Consider the following 19,319-nt stretch of genomic DNA (forward strand, 5'->3'; position numbering starts at 1 on the left):
CTTGGGCTTGGGCTTGGGCTTGGGCTTGGGCTTGGGCTTGGGTCTTGGGTCTTGGGTCTTGGGTCTTGGGTCTTGGGTCTTCGTGGAGGGCCTCCGGCCCGATAAAAATATTCTTTTTGGACCAAGTTAAGCTCAACATTTTACCATTTAAAATCTCAAAAACAACATGCATTTTATTTTGAAACGACAAGCAGTTTGTCTAGAAAATAAAAAACGTCATGATGTTTATCCTCTTGAAATATTTAAACGAGATAAGAAAGAGAGAGATAGCGAGTCTTGGGGAATAAGTTCGTAACTTGAACTTCCCGAGATCTTTGCCAAATCCCCACTAACGAGCGCACGTTATGCAACAGTTACGGGAAGTCACTCCTCGTCCATCTCTTTAAATACAACTCGTCTCTCTTCTCATTTCTCTAATTTTTTGACACCTAAAACCAACAGCGAAAATCCCTTAGCGTAAGTCTTAAATACGAGAGTGTTTCGTAGAGTTTATAGTTCGATAGGGCGATAACGAGTGAGGCGTGATTCGTCTGCCATGGTTGTATCCTGGGACTCTATATTCGTACAGTCTCGTCTCACTAACGGAGCGAATATTTTGAGTTAAGGAAAGAGATCATATCTCGACTCCATGTCTCTTTGCGAATACGATTTCTTATCGTTCTTGTATTCGTTTTTTACATTCGTTTCTTTCCTTAACATCACTTTTATTTTATCGTTTATGTCAGTCCGGTTTTCCGGCTTCTACAGTTACTCTCTGGGTTTTGATCTATGGATCTTTGTTTTAGATGTAAAGTTATGTCAATGCTGAAAAGTTTCAAACTTTGACAATAATAACTATGTTTCCTTTTTGCCTCAACGGATTGTTCTGTGTTGTTTTTAAAACTCAGGTGGAGCATCAAAAGGTGAGCTCGTGTTATAGTTCTTGAAACCCAAGAATCCATAGGGGCAAAACAAAGTGATGAAGATTGCTATTGAAGGGTGTATGCATGGAGACCTCGACAATGTGTACAAGACAATCCAACACCATGAACAGATTCACAACACTAAAGTCGATCTCCTCCTCTGCTGCGGCGATTTCCAGGTTAACTCTATGAATAGAATACTATTTGTTTTCTGCTTTCTTAGTGTTGACTAGGCTGTGAGAAATGAGAAAGACATGGATAGCCTTAGCGTGCCTATAAAATACAGAGAGATGAAGTCCTTCTGGAAGTACTACTCCGGCCAAGAAGTTGCCCCGGTTCCCACCATTTTCATTGGCGGGAATCACGAGGCTTCCAACTACTTGTGGGAGCTGTAAGCTGTCTACTGACCTTTTACTCGGTCTTGATTAGGATCCTGAAGCTGGAGAATGTGTTCTTGATGATTGCTGGTTGTTGTTGTTGCTGCTCTAGGTACTATGGTGGCTGGGCTGCCACCAATATCTACTTTCTAGGTTATGCCGGGGTTGTGAAGTACGGTAATCTGCGAATTGGAGGCCTTTCTGGTATTTACAATGGCCAAGATTACCGTTCAGGTTAGTCTCTCAGATCAAGAACCATAGTCCAGTTCTTGAAATACAAAAAAAAAAAGAAAACGGATTTCTGAGTTGTGTCTCTATTGTGAGTAGGACACTTTGAGCGGCCGCCATATAACAAGAACACCATCAGATCGGTCTACCATGTTCGTGAGTATGATGTCCACAAGTTGATGCAGCTTGAAGAGCCGCTTGATATATTCCTCTCACACGACTGGCCTGTTGGAATCACTGATTATGGAGACTCGAAAGCACTTCTTATTCAGCAAAAGCCTTACTTCCAAGAAGAGGTAAACGTGAAGTTATTGGGAAAATGTTTTGGTTTGAAGTGATTGGAGTTAATCGGACCAAATCTGTAATAGATCGAGACGAGAACTCTTGGAAGTAAACCAGCGGCTCTACTGCTAGAAAAACTAAAGCCACGGTATTTGTTCTCAGCTCACTTACACTGCATATTCGCTGCTTCTGTTCAACACGGGAGTGATGGCTCAGTGACAAAGTTTCTTGCCTTGGATAAATGCGGTCCAGGGAAAAAGTTTCTACGGGTTCTTCATCTCTCTCCCCTCTCCAGCTTATGCTTTGTTCTTTTCAAGCAAACGAATATCTTATAACTTTTTAGGATGTTTGTTAGATCATTGAAGTCGAGTCAGAGCCTGGAGCTGTTGAAATTCTATACGACGAAGAGTGGCTAGCAATAACACGAAAGTTCAATTCTGTTTTCCCACTAACACAGCGACGCGCGAATTTCAGGTGTACCATCTTAAGCAAGCTACTTACTAAGACATGTTTATATCTCTCCCGTTCATTTTTTCCACTCACTTGCGTACTGTTTTTGCGAAAATAGCTCTGCTGCAATGAATATAGAAGAGAGCCGCGAGTGGGTGAGGAAGAAGCTAGAGGAAAGGCAATTTAAACCTTTTGAGTTTGTAAAGACAGTCCCTGCATATAACCCATCACAGCGTGTCTTTGATTCCATACCTGGTAAGTTAAATGCACTGGATATATTAGAGGATTATGTATAGTTGGTGAATAACCGATGAGATCTGCTAGGATGTAAAATAAACAAAATAATTGGTTAACATGTGTTTTCGTGTGGAATTATGCAGATATCCCGCAGAATCCCCAGACACTGTCTTTGTTAGAGCTCCTTGGTCTTCCTTATCTCCTTGATTCGTCGCCAGTAACAGGGGAAAGAACCGCGATCCCTGCTTCACCGGCTCTTCCATCTGGTAATGATTTTGGCTTTCTTGATTTATTCTGTGAAGTTGTTCATTGACTCATTCTATCTGATTGTAATGAAACTGCATCAAGCACCAATGACAGAGATACCTTTAGTGCAAATTAAACATGTATGGTTGTGTATTGCAGACTTTCAAACGTATGATAGTGAAGAAATCCCAATCGATGATATTGATGATTTGGAAGAGATAGCAGAAGCAAAAGCCGACGACCCTACAAGAGAATAGGAGGCATGAATCATATCTCCATTCCAATGGTCAGAACCTTTCTCTTGGTAATTTATGCTTTTTGCTTAATCGTCAATTTTGGAAACAGCCACATTAGTGGGGATTTTGTGATTAGAAAACGAGGTTTTTGTTCCTACAAATGAATCATAAAATGTCTAACATATGCAGTTAGTTATGTTTTCGAGAAAGCTGAGCACTTTTGTCTTTCTTCCTGAAGTACATTGGCTTGGGAAGTTACTATCCGAGGAGGGTGATGGAAGAAGTGGATAAAACAACTGGAAGAAGAGAAATTCCAAAAGGCAAAATCATCTTGGTGAGGAAGAGAAATAGGAAAAAGAGTATTATTATGAGACCATTGAGGACTTGATCGATGTGATGAAAGTTGTTGCCCCCTTCGAACCATGAGCAAGAATGAAACCTGATTTTCTTTATCTTTTTTTTTTTTTTTTTTTTTTTTTTTTTTTTTGTTATTAGTTATATTTTGTCTGTAGTCTTTTTGTTCATTAGATTTGGAGTTTTGGTTGCTTCTAAATTTCATAGCACAGTAAGTACAATTTAGCTTGCTAACTAAAGAGTATCTTCAACTCTATTTTATATTCGAAAATGAAGTGTAGTTCGACTTCTTATGTGATCAAAGAAAATAAATAAATTCAAAATTTAAGCTTCATATTGAAGATGCGCTGACTCGAATAACATGGCAGCACAAAACTAAAATTATTGACACTTTGGCTTATGGGTACTCTGTAAGGTTATTTGATGAATCGCTAAGCGGTAAGGCTAACCGTGGATCCTAATCTGCATGAAAGACACGTGTCATGATCCTAGTGAAATGGCGGTCTGATTCATCCTGGCTTCGTTTCACGGTAAAGTGGGTATAAAAGAAGCAACGAAGAAGAAGGGAATAATAATAACCATCTTTCTAGGCCCACGAGGTACCGACAAAAATCATTATTGTTAGTACTGATTTTTATATAAAAGATTAATTAGATTAACCAGATTTAAATAAAAAGGGCTTACCTGTTTACTCTGTCATTTATTATTGATATCTTTTCGTCGTCTCCAGTTTGTCAAACGGAAAAGACAGAGCGATTGGTGGATCCCTAAATCTTGTCGGGCTCTTAATCTACAAATCTCGCTGTGATTATTTGAAAACAACTTCTTCTTCTTCTGGTAAGCTCTAACAACTCGTTCTCCTCATTTCGTCAGTTTCTCTCTCGATCTGATCTCGTGCTTGCTCAAATCCATTTATTCACATTAGTTTTTTTGGCTTTATAGTTAAGCAGGTCATTTTGAACTGGTGAGCATTTGGTGATAGATTCTGTCCTGTGTATTGACATGTTCTCCGACGTCGTTTTTAGGTGTTTGAACAAGGGTGTTTGGGAGGGTACTATGGGATATCTGAATTCTGTGTTGTCATCTTCGAGCCAGGTTCACGCCGACGATGGACCTGTTAGCGGCGGCGGCCTCAGGTTCACTCTCCTCCTTATTTTTTTTTTTTTTTTTTGCCCCAGCTTCACCATGTCTGTTGTTTTGCTCTTTGTTTGAACCGAAAATAGTGGGTTTGTCGGATTTGAAGAATTTAAAAAATAGATTTCTTAAATTCTTGAGGCTTAACCGAGAAAAGTCTCGATCTTTTCGTCACACCGCTTATTGCCGAGAAGGACGTTCGTTCTTCTATCATCATTGGGCTTGTTGGTTCAACGATCGTGACTGAAGCTTGAACCGGGGAGTTCAATTACAAGCCAAGATAAGAGCTGTGTGAGTGTCCAGCTCGGGCTCCTTGGTGTTGGCGGAGCTTAAAGACGTCGCCACCGATGGAGCATAGGAGGCCGAGCTTCTTTGTCGGCAGCGTCTCACTGATCACTATTTCAAAAAAATAGTGCTCGGGATGAAGCTTAAAGACGTTGTCACTGACGGAACCTGCAGACCGATCATGAAAGGATAGCTACAGATCGAGAAGAGTTTATCTCCTCGTCACACTACTTTGCCGAGAAGAATCAACATGTTTGCTTAGTGATCGTCGGAGAAGCACCACTGTTGAATGAGTTCCTCATCTTCAAGAACGAGGTGCCGAGATAAAGACTTGAGCTTTGCCAAGATAAAGTCTCGAGAATTGATCGTTGGAGAAGCACCACTGAAGTCAATTCGTTGAGGTGGTGATGCCTCAACAATCGCGATTGATTATTTGAGGATGAGTTGTTGCTACTTGTTGGTGCAGATGATCATGAGCTGAGCTAGTTTGTTCGCCATTGTTTCGGTACCAAAGCTGATATCTTTATCCAATCGAAAGCAAGCTACGGATTGAGATCAGCGTGGTGAGATGAAGACAAGCCTCTGGATGGGTGGCGAGTTCTCGACCTCGGTGAGATCGGGGATCTCAAGTCAAACTGATGCTTTGTCTGAACGGAAAGCTCAAGCTCGATGCTCTCCACCGACGAGCTCTTCTTGGACAAGAAGCTCGTGCCTTTGAAGTTCTGATCTGGAGATGAGGAGCTCTGGATCGGGACTTTTGCGCAGAAGCGGGGGAGATGCCGTCAACTTCACCGGCGGATCGAGACGGAAGCTTCACCGGCGGATCGAGGAACAAGAAATAATCAATTTTGGATTTTTTTTTTTTTAACCAGATCTCGATTCTCTCAAATTTGATATGCTTTGAAGATAGTCCTCCTTAGCCCCCTCCTTCTAGCGCCAACTGTTTGATCCAAAAACGGTGTTTATGCTGGTGATGTTTGTTGGAATCATACAATAAAGAATCTAAGGATAATGATTAGATTCTTGAGGTTTAGGAGAAATTTTGAAAGAATCAAATGGGAAATGAACATCAAAAAGAGTTTATTGATCAAAGATTGTATTACAAGAATGGTTTCTAGTGTAAAGTAATCTAAGAATCCATAAACCCTTTGTAAGAAGTGTTTTAAGTATAAAACGGAGAAGAGAAGATCCTTCTTAGAAAAAGGTGTATAGGATTTTCTAACAAAGTGGGTCTAATTCATTGTCTTAATGAACCTTGAGTGAGGATGTAAATCCACCCCCAACACTCTTCTAGATGAGAAGATATGATAGATTTACTTGGAAATTGGAATTATAAGATGTGTGATTATATATATATGTTAAGGCGTAATCATCGTTCCTAGACTACTTATAAATTGTTTTTCGTTTCATATATGAAGGCTTTGACCGTAGATGCTGTCAGTTTATATAGCGTTATAATGTTTAAAAAAAAAAAAAAAAACTTCTTGTTATGTGCAGTCAGAACGGGAAGTTCAGCTATGGATACGCAAGCTCTCCTGGTAAAAGATCTTCTATGGAGGACTTCTATGAGACTCGAATCGATGGCGTTCATGGCGAAATTGTTGGTCTTTTTGGTGTCTTTGATGGTACTATATCCATCGTTCTCTCCCTCCCTCTCCAGTACTACTTTAAAAGTTTCTAATATCATGTAGGAAGCGTATGTATATTGTAAATTGGATATTTAGTAAGATTGGCTTTCGCATGATACATGAGAACAATAACTCGTTGATATCTACTGAACTAGTAACTATGATATTGTTTGCTTACCTTTTTACACGGTAAGGTGTTGAAGAGGCCATGTAGCTAATGTTTTTATGTGCAGGACATGGAGGTGCACGTGCTGCTGAGTATGTGAAGCAAAATCTATTCAGTAATCTGATCAGGCATCCAAAGTTCATCTCTGACACTACTGCAGCAATAGGTTTGTTTTCTCTTTTTAATCTTGTCAACCAGATGGTTCGTTAATTAGAGATCCCCAGCAAGGTGCCTTGCCTTGTTTACCCTTCCGATTTTTTTTTTATTTGCTTGCTTCTTATTTCAGCTGATGCATACAACCAAACGGACTCGGAGTTTCTTAAATCAGAAAATAGTCAGAACAGAGATGCTGGTTCAACGGCCTCAACAGCCATCTTAGTTGGTGACCGTTTACTTGTTGCAAATGTAGGGGACTCTAGAGCCGTCATATGCAGAGGTGGCAATGGTAATGATTCTTTTCCAAATCTTTGTATCTTTTTCTTGAGTGGAGATTAGAAGACGTTTGTAGGTGATATAGCACTCTTGTAGATGAAATTTGCAGTTTGTCGTAAACAATGCATCGTTGAGGAGGAAGTTGTGAATGTTCGTCGTGTCTGCTAATAATATATTTCTTTTTTTGGTTTGTCAAAGCTATTGCTGTATCCCGAGATCACAAGCCTGATCAAAGTGATGAGCGCCAACGAATTGAAGACGCGGGAGGATTTGTCATGTGGGCTGGTGAGAAAACGTTTAATGAAAACCTTTTCTTCAAACATGCGTTTATATCGTCTACTTAATTGGTGTTATGCTAAAAGGAACATGGAGAGTTGGAGGAGTTCTTGCGGTTTCTCGTGCATTTGGCGATAGGTTATTGAAGCAGTATGTCGTTGCTGATCCGGAGATACAGGTATTGGCTTTGTACCATAATCTCCTAGCGACCCTTTGCTACTAATAACTTATCTTTTGTGTGAATAAACTCAACTGTGGGGGCAAAGGAGTGACTATTTGTGTTATTTCATGCCCACATTGTATACTATTTTATACTGACTTCACCTATCCTGTCTTCGTTCACTCATGAAAATATATGAAAATTTCAGGAGGAAAAAGTTGATAGCTCTCTCGAGTTTCTCATTCTTGCGAGTGATGGTCTCTGGGATGTTGTATCTAACGAGGTAGGAAGTACCGTTTGCTTTCTATCCTAACCTTTCAAAAAGTCGACTTGAAAACCAATCTCTGTTCAAATCTTATCTTATCCTCAGGAAGCTGTTGGCATGGTCAAGTTGATAGAAGATCCCGAGGAAGGTGCAAAGAGACTGATGACCGAAGCTTACCAAAGAGGAAGTGCAGACAACATAACTTGTGTCGTTGTACGTTTCTTCTCAGACCAGACAGGAGCAGTAGGTACCAGCAGCAACAGTATCCCAATCGATCACGGTATTATACCAGACAGAAGCTCCAGTGACCCATCAACCTAGTTCTAACATTGGTTACGTACCTTTGGGTTTCTCATTTACTCAAAGAAACAAATGGATCTGGAAGGTTATATAAGATCGAGAATATATATATAGACAAAACTCTTTTGCACGAACGTTGTTTTTCTTGTCTCGTGTCACTTTTGTTGTTGTTATACATTGGTTACTTGGCTATGTAAAGAAACATATCTGTGGATTTAAGTTTCATCTCCAAAATGGATTTGCAACATTGGTATAAGTGAACTATTATTATTCCAATAAAGATTATCTCTGCATAATAGAACTAGAAAATGAATTGTATGTTATAACATTTTTAACTACCTCATTTCGCTGCGACAGCTCCTGCAAACTGTTGTACTCGATGTAGTTACCTCCACCGACCATGAAAACTATGGCTTCTCTGAACGGTTCATTCACATGGCTACAACCACTAGATCCTGTCTTTGAAGCTTTTGGATCCAGCATAATGTATGGATCGGTTTCTAAGTTCGGTTGTCCCTTGGCCAAGGCTTCAACGGTCCGGGCCACAGCCAGCTGCTGATTACTTGATAAGAGATTCTTGACTCCTGCAGTGACTGCGCTAATCGAGTGATCATAGAGCTTCTCAGCCCAGTCAACAACGTTGCTGCTGCTCGCTGAGTCTGCCGAGGCTGTTGAAGAGAGGTTAAGCGACTTGATTTTTTTCACGTACTGAAACGCTCTTGTATCAACCTCTGCTTTACGCAAAGCCTCTTCCACGGCTTCAGTCTCTGTCTGGTTTATGGTTTCTAAGGATAGTAGTAGTACATGATGGCAAACCTCAACTTGTCCATCTTCGTTCGTACCTTTCTCATTCAAAATAGCTAAAACTTTGCTCATGTCTATGCTGCCTCCTTTCATCATCTCATTCTCTTCCTCAGTGAACACATCCAGAGACCGCTCCTTGATCTCTCCCAAGAGATTTGTCGCGATGTTAGTGCGCTTGTCAATCATCTCCTTTCTCGCTTTCAACTCCGGAAGTGAGTTCACAGCATTCATCAGATGCTTTGTGTTCCCAATCAAATCAGTCTCATAAGCGCCAGTTCTCATCATGTTTATCTCTTCCAAGTCTTTCTTGTACTTGTTCAACTGAGTTTCGATCTCCTCAGCGACTTGTGGGAACTCTAGAGAACCATTTGCCAACCAGAACGGGTCTGAACCATCCAGCTTCTTCAGGCCAAGAACATCGTGGACAAGAGGCTTGTATCTGAAATCATGCCGAACCCCAACAGAGAGTTCAAAGTTTCCATCGAAAATGCACAACAAAGTACTGGTCATGCACCTTTGCGAGTCTTGCAACGGAACCTGAACTAAGAGTCTGGGAAGCGAGGCTGTGGAGGAGCGGGCGAGGGATAGAAGACGAGAAGTTCAGGTGAAAGTGAACGTAGGGAGATATTGTGGAAGCATCTGCTGTGATTTTCTGGATGTTGGATTCAGTAGGTTGAACAAAGTAGACGGCTACATCAGGAACATCATCTCTTTCTGTCCTATTGGTGAGCAACTTCTTATCAATGGGAGAGTTGAGTGTAACTCCATGTCTGAGAAGATCCTTCACTGACATCAAAGGATCGATAATCTTCTTGCAGAAATCGTCGTATATCAACATCTTGTAACAACGCCCGTTTGGATTAAGAGGTTGGTTCAGGTTCAGCATCCTGATTATACACTCTGCAATCAGGGGAGATCATAAATCAAGAATCAACGAATAAAGAAAGACAATCGACAGAGATATGATCCATATCGCACCATTATGTTATATATATGGAGACTTACCAGACTGTTTATGGCGGAGATTGAGAGCCATGGGAGGTGTAACTTCTAAACTCTTCTTGTGAAATTGAATCCTCCTCTTCTCGCTCAGTTGCTCTTTATATATACCCTTTGGTCTAGATGTGGACATGAATCTAATATATTTTTTTTATTATTGACAATATTTTATTAATTAAAGTACACGTCACATGACCAATCCAATTCTTCAAATGTTTACAAATCTAAAATCACAAGTATAGCAAGTTTCCTTGATCTAAAATGTTTTTGTAACAAGTAGAGAAAAGTCTCTCTCTCTCTCTTCTTCTAGTTTAGAGGTTGTGAGCGGTGGCGGAGGCAGAGAGGTGGTAAGGGGGGCAACTGCCCCACATAAATTATTGGAAAAAAAATTATTTTCATTGATTTTTTAAAAATTTTACGATAAGTGTTAAAATCCCTTCTAATGCCCTTCATGATTTTAAGCTCAAACATTATATTGCCCCTGGTGAATCTTCTGGCTGGCTCCGTCACTGGTTGTGAGTCTAGGCTCATAAGACCATCTCGATTGTGGAAGCACCGTAGCCTACTGGTTAAGGTTTAAAGGCTTCTACACTCAGGTCTGGGGTTAAAATCTCAGATTATGCAATTTATTGCAGATTACAGGAAATCTAGGTTTCAAGTATCGGAGAGAGCGATTTATTAAACAATTATGCAGACTACGGAAGAAAGGCTTACAAGGGATCTTCAACATGGTGCAAGTAAATCTGGCCAGACGTGGATCTTCATAGGATGGCTCAGGTGATGCAGTTAGGCGTAGGTCTTCATAAGACATGTAGTAATGTCGGTTGTCGAATCGTCTATGTAATCTTTCTCATATCATAATTGTAAGATCATAATAAATCAGCGTTAAAAAAAAAGACCATCTCGATCGGGAGGTCTTAGTAAGAGCATCATTAACCCTTAGAACCAAAATGGGGGTCTTAATAATTGTTTAGTAATTAATGTTAGTTAAGAACCCATAGTTAAGATCTTCCTAATTTGTTAGCTCCAATGGTAGGTTCTTAATTCGAGGTTCTTAAAAAAAATTATTAATTTTTTTTATAAAAGATAAATTTCATTTATTAAATAAAACATATTAAAAGATAACACATCAAACATAGTTATTAAAATTTTAAAAAAATAAGGATTAATAAAATAAACGAGAATAATTAGAAAGAAACATTTCGAACTCAGTTGTTGTCTTCATCACGTCCAAATTTACTCCATAAATGTTCAACTAAATCAGCTTTGAGTTGTTGATGCATTTGTCTATCACGAATTGTAGTTCAAACACCCATCATATTGGCGATATTTGTTGGCATATCTGTAGAAAAATTGAGATCGACATATGACTCATGCATACAAGTTGTGTAGGGATCATGAGAGAAAGTGACAAGCCCGTGAGTTGCAAGGAAGTGACAACACCTGCAAGATAGGAGACACAATTATTTAGCATCAGATTATTTGAACAAGAAACAGAGCAAGGCAACAAACAAACACGAGCAAGGCATCACATTACTAACATTACTAACAAAGACGACCAAGGCATCACATAACAAACACGAGCAAAGCAACAAACGAGAAGGCAAAAAACAGAACAAGGCATCACATATACTAACATTACCATTTAGAGTTTAACATCATAACAACAAGGCATCACATATACTAACATAAACGGAAACATATACTAATTTAAACAAGGAACAGAAACAGCTGAAGCAGAAACAAACCGAGAACCCAAATCTTCCTAGATGTCAACTAAGTACAAAGCAATTCATTAATGAGTTTCTTCTTCAAAGCTTCTTCATACTCAGCCAGTGGTTCGTTTTTTGCAAGTAGACTATCCAATAGCTTCATCTTGGTCATCTTTTCTTTCAAAGCCATTTCTTCCTTCTTGATGCTCCACATAGACTCAAACGCAATCAATGCCTTCGACTCTGCCATCTTCTTCTTATCAAACCCCTTTGCCGCCTTAACACCCGGTGGTCGATTGCTTCCTTGATCATCTTCAGCTGTGGTGGTTTCATTGACCTGAGAGCTTGATGATTGGGCACCGTCTTCAAACTTCCTTCTTTTAGCGCTTGCTTGGGTTTTTGAAGTAGAAACCTCGCACCATTTCTGGTCATTTCGAAGCTCTTTCCAAGCATGTTCGAGGTTGAATTTTTTCTTGTGGTTGTTGTAGAAGATCTCATGAGCTAGCTTCACCATATCATTCTCATTTTGACCGGACCTTTTCTCTCTGCTTGCTGCTTCATAAGCCCCACATAACTTGTTCACTATGTCGTTAATCTTCTGCCAGCGTTGCTTGCAGTGGCTCCAGTCTCTCTGTTCAGACACTGCAACCTTAGGACTTGCCGCAAAGTATGCGGCAATCCTTTTCCAGAAAGTGCCACATCGCTGCTCATTCCCCACAACAGGGTCCTTGCTAGTGTTGAGCCAGGAGCTGATGAGCACAAGGTCATGTACTGGACTCCACTTCCTCATTTCCTTACGCTCTGCAGTTTGTTCGACACTCTCTTGGGAAAAACCGAAGACAGTTTGTTGTTGGCTATTGAGAAGCTCAACAAACTTTGAGCTTTGGCTATATTGATTACAATCCATATCGGAATATGGATTGTAATGAGGGAAGAAAGGATGTGTTTATAGAAGAAAAGAAAAAGCATTGAACATACCCAACCACAATTGAGTAGATACATTTCTAACACATTAATCACACCTAAAGCCACTTCTATCTAACGTTAACACCCAACCATATTTATTACTAACCTAAACATTTATCACAACCATTACCTCAAAGCCATATTTATTACAGAACCTCAACCATAACAATTTATTTCACACGGCAATGAAATTGAAAGAGACAGGACAGGTTGTACCTCAAAGGCAATTGTAGTCCTCTTCATTGAAGAATCTTGTTCCTGTATCTTGATCAGCTCCCTTGATCCATCCATCCTACTACACAAACACATACACAGTTAATTAGCAACAGGCGACAAAGATACACACGACAAGGCATCAGATCATTGGCTATAGAAACAGTAAGAGAACGTAAGTACAGAGCAAGGCAACACACGACATTATATACAATCACAAGGCATCACATTTGTCTTAAACATCATATACAAACACAAGGCATCACAGAGCAAGGCAACATACGACAATATATACAACCACAAGAGAACAACACCATTAACTCAAGAGAACAACACCATTAACACCAGTATATACAACCACAAGGTCACAGAGAACTCTTGCCATAAACGTACACAGCCTTAAACAATCATGACATTTTTCATCTCTAGCCTTAACATAAAACGATCACAAACAAGGATAGAGAGAACGCGACAAAAGGTTGAGAAAACTTTTGACCCGAACAAGAACGATTCAACACTTCTTAGAGACAGGGACCACCACAACAGAACATGCAACACAACAAACAATCTAAGCCATCCATGAATTGAACGATTCAAACTTGGAAAAAAAATAACTTAGCTTTAGATGATTCTTCATCGATCAGAGCCGCCGAGCGAGAGAAAGAGACGAAGTGATTCGTCGTCGAGGAGAGACGCCGACTGAGATCACGCCGTTTTACCACCTCTAGGAAAGACGCCGACTGAGATCACACCGTTTTACCTCCTCCATGAGAGCCACGGAGAGAGAGAGAGACCGAGTGATTCTTCGTCAATCAAATCAACGGAGAGAGACGCGAAGAGAGACAGCCGGAGTGTTGGATCTTCGAGAAGATGAACCGAGGTGAAGTGATGAATCGTGGAGGATCAATCGATGGAGCGGTGGAGAGATCAATCGTCGAGAAATCAAGGGATCCTTTCTTTCGTCAGATTCCAGAGAGAGAAAGGAGAGACCAAACTCTCTATTGTTCTAACATGTGTCTGCTAAGACGCGCTTCTCCAACTCTCTAATTAAGAGCCGACGCATCAGTTAATTCTGATTTTTCTTTTTCTTTAATTACAAATTATGCCAAAAACCTTTATTAAGAACCACCGTTAATGGTGGTCTAAGGGTCTCTTAAAAAATGGTAAGCACTCCATACGTGTCTATTTCGTAGTGGGTAATGCCTTTTAGGCGAAAAGGAATAAAAAAATTTGTGGTCGATGTTTCCGAAGTTCTTTTGCAAGAAAAATCGAATCGTCCTTTGGAGAGAGAGAGAGAGAGGAGAGACGATTGGATCAAAGCGAAAAGAAGAAGATGAGTTCTGATTTGTATTCGAAGTGGTTTACAGCAGCGACAGGTGCGCGAGCAAGTACGGTTGGCGGAGACCGTTTATAGTGGCCGGAGCTGCGGTGATCGCGGTGTCTGTTTTGGTGATTGGACACGCGGCGGATATAGGGTGGGCGTGTAGGGATGGAGAAGGGAAGGGGATGATAAAGCCGAGGGCGATTGTGGCGTTGGGTTCGTGGTGTTGGTATGGAGGAAACCGATGTCGGATCAGAGCCAGGAGCTGAAGGATGAGGATGAGGATGTGGATTTGGGATCTGAGATGAGTAGAGTCTCTGTCTTCTTTGGTACTTAGACTGGAACCTCTGAAGGGTTTGCTAAGGTACTCTTGCTTTTGGGGTTTTTACAGAACCGGTGGGCAGAGATGTTTGAGTGTATTGTAGCTGCTGCATCAATTGTTGAAGTGATATCTAACGGTAGTGGTGGATCTAGAAACGGCTCTCTTCAATTGGTGTGTTCCTCAATAACTATAAACGTTTGTATTTTTTTGATTCATTGGTGATGATGACTCATGATGATTCTTTTTGTTTGGGACAGATGCAAGCAGAGTTTCAAGTGATGTCTCCATTGGTTCCAATCAGACAAGTAAAGTTTCTTAGATATTGCAAGCAATATGGAGATGGTTTATGGGCGGTCGTGGATATTTCTTATAGTGCTGTTCGTTTCCAGAACGCAGCTCGTCAACGACGAACGATCAAAATGTAAAGAAATTTTAACGACAGCTCAGCAACCAATTAAATTAGAGAGTTAGAAAAGGCAATCATTGGACTCTGCATCAAGTCTCGTATGAGGTGGGAGACGCTGTTATTTGCAGTGGCAATATAAATACAGAAAAGAGGAGCAATGGAAGTCGCCGGCCGCAACTACACAACAACACACCGTTAAAATTTCTCTCACCTGTTTGTTAATTATTGGTCGCCGCCGCTGACGCTGCGTCAGAGAAACGAACAGGCCTTATGATGTAAACAGAGAAAGTCAGGACTTGAAGTCTTATGGTGGCTTAAAGAGGCTTCCCTCAGGATGCATCATACAAGACATAGGCAATGATGGTTGCTCCAAAGTAACCCGTTAATTTTCTTTCAACTTTTAGGACATTTTTCTAAGGTGTGAGAGTTAGTTGTAACTTGGATTTGTGTGCGTTTCATTATTGAATTGCTTACCTGAACTCGGTATGAGAGTCAGAGGTTGCTCTTGTCTCTCTTTATTGATATTTTCTAAGGTGTGAGAGTTAGTTGTAACTTGGACATCAATTATGCTTGACGGGAACTCTTTGTCAGGTTCGATACCAGACTTCTCTCGGTGTCTGAACTTGAAGATAATGTAAAGAACACTCTCTTTAGGATCAAAGTTGTCTATTGTTTTTGTATAAATGTTGATGGGCTAATGTTTTGTATAAACCGGAAAGATCACTTCCTCGTTGGCTAATGTTTTGTAAGCTACCTATTGATGTATTGTTGGTCATTAAATCAACGTTTTATACCAGCAAAGGCTTGGCTTTATAATAATTTGTATAAAGGGATCTGTGTTTAAAATGGCGATCGCCTTTTGCGCCATGGTGTGAGGCGCACTCAGGCGATGGCTCTGTCGCCATGTACCTCCTAGGCGAGGGTGGGTTCCGTAAGGCGCGTGCCATGCGTGCCTTGTCGAGAAGGCGAGCATGTCCAAGGCGAGCGTAAGGCGAGATTAATGTAAACCGTATCTAAACCATGTATAAAACCAAGCCTTAATTAATAATTAAACCTAGGACTTCAGAATAACTTAACCTTTGGGGAAACTTAAACGCCTAAATAACAATGAAAACCCTAAAATGCCGTAACTAAAATGTTTAGTGTATCAATCATTGCATAAGTGTTTTCTACGTTTCTTCTTCAATACAAAACAAAACAAGACGTAACTAAAATGCCGTAACTAAAATGTTCTTCAAGGCTAGCGCCATATTGCGCCATGGCGCGAAGCGCAGGCTCAGCACGTCTCGCCTTAGTGCGCCATGCACCATTCGCCATTTTAAACACAGAAAGGGATCAATAACACTTGTTCAACCGTGTTATACCAGCAAACAAAGTCCTATTGTTGGCCAAGCTTTGTGCTTACGATTTCTCTTCCCTTTACAAGTTAAAAATATGTATGGTGTAATGAAATTCACATTGTGCTTACCATTTTTCTTCCCTTCTTTTTCCTTTTGTTTCTCTTAATCAATATCACTAAGAATTCATATTATGTGTCATATTAGTTTAAATTTTATGAAAACCAATCATTTAACTTAGAAAAAAATAAATAAATTAAGAACCTCAAATGAAATGAAATAACATTAGTATATGTTCTCCCATTCGATCATGCTAAATTAAACTACATTAGTAGAGGTTCTAAACTTTACAAATTACACAATCTAATCTATTAATTTAAAGTCTTATTTTTTATCTACTTACAAATATTCTAGGTTGGATCATTACATTTAACTAGGCTTCTTATTATTTCTACTTATATCTTACTTAATTATTATTAAATATATACACTAACCTAAAATTAAGGAGCTAAATAACTAATCTATTATTTTTAAAATAATGAATTAATTTTATATTAACACTACTTTTAATTAAATAAATAATTATAATTTATTCATTAATATAAAAAGAATTATATATGCCTACTAATTCATATATACAAATGTACTTTAATTCAAATGAAAAAAACAAATTCTTTAAAACCCTCACCAAATACGTAATAATATAATTTTTATAGATACAGTATTTAATTAGATATATATATATCTATAAGTAGTAATAGTCATTAATATATAATGATATGCTGGAACATGTTATTATTGATATTTTTGAGTATAGTTTCATGGGTTATTCCAACACATATAAATATTTATCAAATATAAAACTAACTGAACAAAACATAAAACATACTTTAAGTTAGGCTTGAATGTTTAGGTACCCGTTGCGATACGGGTTGGGTATTTGGAATTTTGGTTCTAATTTATATCACATCATAGGTCTCATTCATGGTAAATTTGTAAGTATAGATCGGGTTCAAATATAAAATATCAATTTTTCTTCTAAATTGTATCACATCTAAAATCAATAAAGTAACATATATTGTTTCTATTCAGGTTATATGGGTTTAGTTTAGATATATTCGAAGTTAAATCCAAAATTGAAAAGCAAAATATAAGAAATAAACTTATTTATATAGAATTAGATATTTAAGGTACTTATTGAAGATTTAAATACTTATTTTTAGATATAATTCCAAAATAAATATAGAATTGAATATTTGAAGTACATAATTATGTTTCAAATATTTATATTTGCGATTATTTGGACTTTCAGATCAGTTTTTTGATATTTTTTTGGGTTCTTGGTTTTCGGATTGTTCATTCGGGTTCGGCTAATAACACTTCGAGTTCGGATATGTGTGGTGTACCACACTACAAGATTTATTTTGTGATTTCTTATATTTCGGACTGAGTATGGATCGTGTTTTTTTGCCTGAGTAGGGTACGGATTTTGAGACCCATGTTAAATGAAAAGAAAATACCAATATATAAAAATTTATCCCACCCTAAAAAATCTAGTTAATTATTAAACTAATCATTAGAATCCTTAATGGGCTCTAATGATTGGACATGCTAATCCCCTGGGTCGAGACTAAAGTATGTTATATGGTCCCGTCTCAAGCTCCTTGTATAACCACTGTATTATAGTTTTGTAGTATGTATCATGTTGTCTCGGTAATCTGGTACTGGTTCGAGACTCACTAATAATTTATCATTTTATTTTTGGATTTCAGACATATTTTACAAATCTTGAAGAGGATAAAGCTTTCTGACCAAAAAGAGAAGAAGAGACGAAGATAACAGTTCTTCTGTTGGATTTCTTGTGTATAAAAGTCAAAACTTTGTACATTATTATAACGTAAAAGCCTACAGTAATGCATAACGTCGTTTGTTAAGTTTTCAATTTTTTTTTCCCTACTGAAGGTTCATTTATATGATAAGTTCATCACCGACGCGAAAACAGAAAATAGTCGAAAGATTGCATGCAAGGCAATAAGGCATCAAAAAACCAAAACAATAAGTCTTTGGGAAACAACCCTAAGCCATCAGAAAAGCATTCTGCCAAATAAAACTATAAGAGAAACTAATGATGAGTCCCTCACCAGAAAGTAAGTTGTGTCGGGTTTTCTTTCAAAATATTGACACCAAATGATATTGTCACCAAAATGAGTTTTTAAACATCATTGAAATGTTTCCCGCACAGAAAGGGTCCAGTTCAAATACAATCTCACGATAATAGTTCTCCATATAAAAATACTGATACCACAATGATATGTATAAAATGTGAGATTGTATTTGATTGGGAAGGAGAATAATGAGTCCGACTTGTGAATTATTTTAGAGTTGATTACATTGAGGGGCACTTTTTGTCTTTCTCTTACACTCAGAGGCACATCTTACATGTGAGACACTTTGTTGTGGGCCAGCAGTAGATTCTGGACAATTTTATTCTTAATGAACATTTTTGTGGGTGGATGATGCGTGGACGGGATATATAGACATGTGATGTGCGGATAGGTGATGTGTGTACGGGTGATGTTGAGATGGTGTCTATATGAGATAGTGGTGTATAAAACGGTCATGTGTGGATGAGTTTTACATAGATGGATGAAGTTGCAGCATGATAGTTTTGTCCACTCATGTTTTTGCCAAATACAATTCAAACACTCGTCCACACAATTTTTGTAGTCTGTTTGTGTTACGAGAAAAAAAATTAGTGGACAGATGTTAATATTGCAGTGGACGAGATAAATTAATCTAGTGGATGAGTGTTTGAATTGTATTTATCAAAAACATAGTTAGGAAGATTATATGGAAATTTTTTTGTGGATAAAAGTGTACAATTAAAAGTTTGAGATGAAATCAAGAGGATATTTTTGCATGCCAAAGAATTTGGGGTAAAAAAAAATAAACTACAAAATATGGAGGATCTGATGTGAAAATAATATGAACTTCACCATTGTTGGCTAGTTTTCAATCTTCGACCTAGGAGAGAAGACGGCAAGTCTGTTACGGTGCACGGAGACGGCGAGCACGAGCTGAAAGCACAACACGAAGGAGGAGCTGAGCACGGCGTGAAAACTCACCGCATTGGAAGCTAAGACGGCAATCTGAGATGAGGTGACCACGGTGAATAGGCGACTTGAGAAGAAGAGTTGGTTGCGTGACGGAGGGAGGAGAGTAGCTGAACAGCGACATAATTTTTCATGGTGGCCATCCACATCCATAACCTCTGTTGCAAA

The 19,319-nt window shown here is 38.9% G+C and overlaps 3 protein-coding genes and 1 pseudogene across 7 annotated transcripts; 2 read left to right on the top strand and 2 right to left on the bottom strand.

Annotated features, from left to right (window-relative positions):
* The first annotated feature begins 958 nt into the window (after positions 1-958).
* On the top strand, positions 959-2,988 carry LOC106331128 (annotated as a pseudogene).
* Positions 2,989-3,983: 995 nt separating this feature from the next.
* On the top strand, positions 3,984-8,254 carry LOC106335698 (probable protein phosphatase 2C 59). Of its 5 annotated transcripts, XM_013774283.1 has the most exons (10): positions 4,006-4,149; positions 4,255-4,262; positions 4,338-4,448; positions 6,229-6,356; positions 6,593-6,691; positions 6,812-6,970; positions 7,156-7,242; positions 7,320-7,411; positions 7,602-7,676; positions 7,764-8,254. In XM_013774283.1, the coding sequence occupies exons 3-10, from the start codon at positions 4,369-4,371 to the stop codon at positions 7,977-7,979; spliced, it is 936 nt and encodes a 311-aa protein (XP_013629737.1). In that variant the 5' UTR covers positions 4,006-4,149; positions 4,255-4,262; positions 4,338-4,368; the 3' UTR covers positions 7,980-8,254. The 5 variants fall into 5 exon arrangements, with proteins under 5 accessions (XP_013629736.1, XP_013629735.1, XP_013629737.1 ...); XM_013774282.1 differs by lacking the exon at positions 4,255-4,262 and having other exon boundaries at positions 3,984-4,149; XM_013774281.1 differs by having other exon boundaries at positions 3,998-4,145; positions 4,254-4,448.
* LOC106331129 (SEC1 family transport protein SLY1) lies at positions 8,241-9,798 on the bottom strand. The gene is given in 5 exon segments (XM_013769463.1): positions 8,241-8,756; positions 8,759-8,794; positions 8,796-9,201; positions 9,266-9,662; positions 9,768-9,798. Coding segments are annotated over 5 exon segments (1,386 nt in total).
* A 1,739-nt stretch (positions 9,799-11,537) lies between these two features.
* Positions 11,538-12,380, bottom strand: LOC106331130 (glutathione S-transferase T3-like). The gene has a single exon (XM_013769464.1). The coding sequence runs from the start codon at positions 12,378-12,380 to the stop codon at positions 11,538-11,540; it is 843 nt and encodes a 280-aa protein (XP_013624918.1).
* Positions 12,381-19,319: the final 6,939 nt, after the last annotated feature.

Source organism: Brassica oleracea, chromosome C3 (assembly GCF_000695525.1).
Source record: "Brassica oleracea var. oleracea cultivar TO1000 chromosome C3, BOL, whole genome shotgun sequence".
In the NCBI taxonomy this organism is placed as follows: Eukaryota; Viridiplantae; Streptophyta; class Magnoliopsida; order Brassicales; family Brassicaceae; genus Brassica; species Brassica oleracea.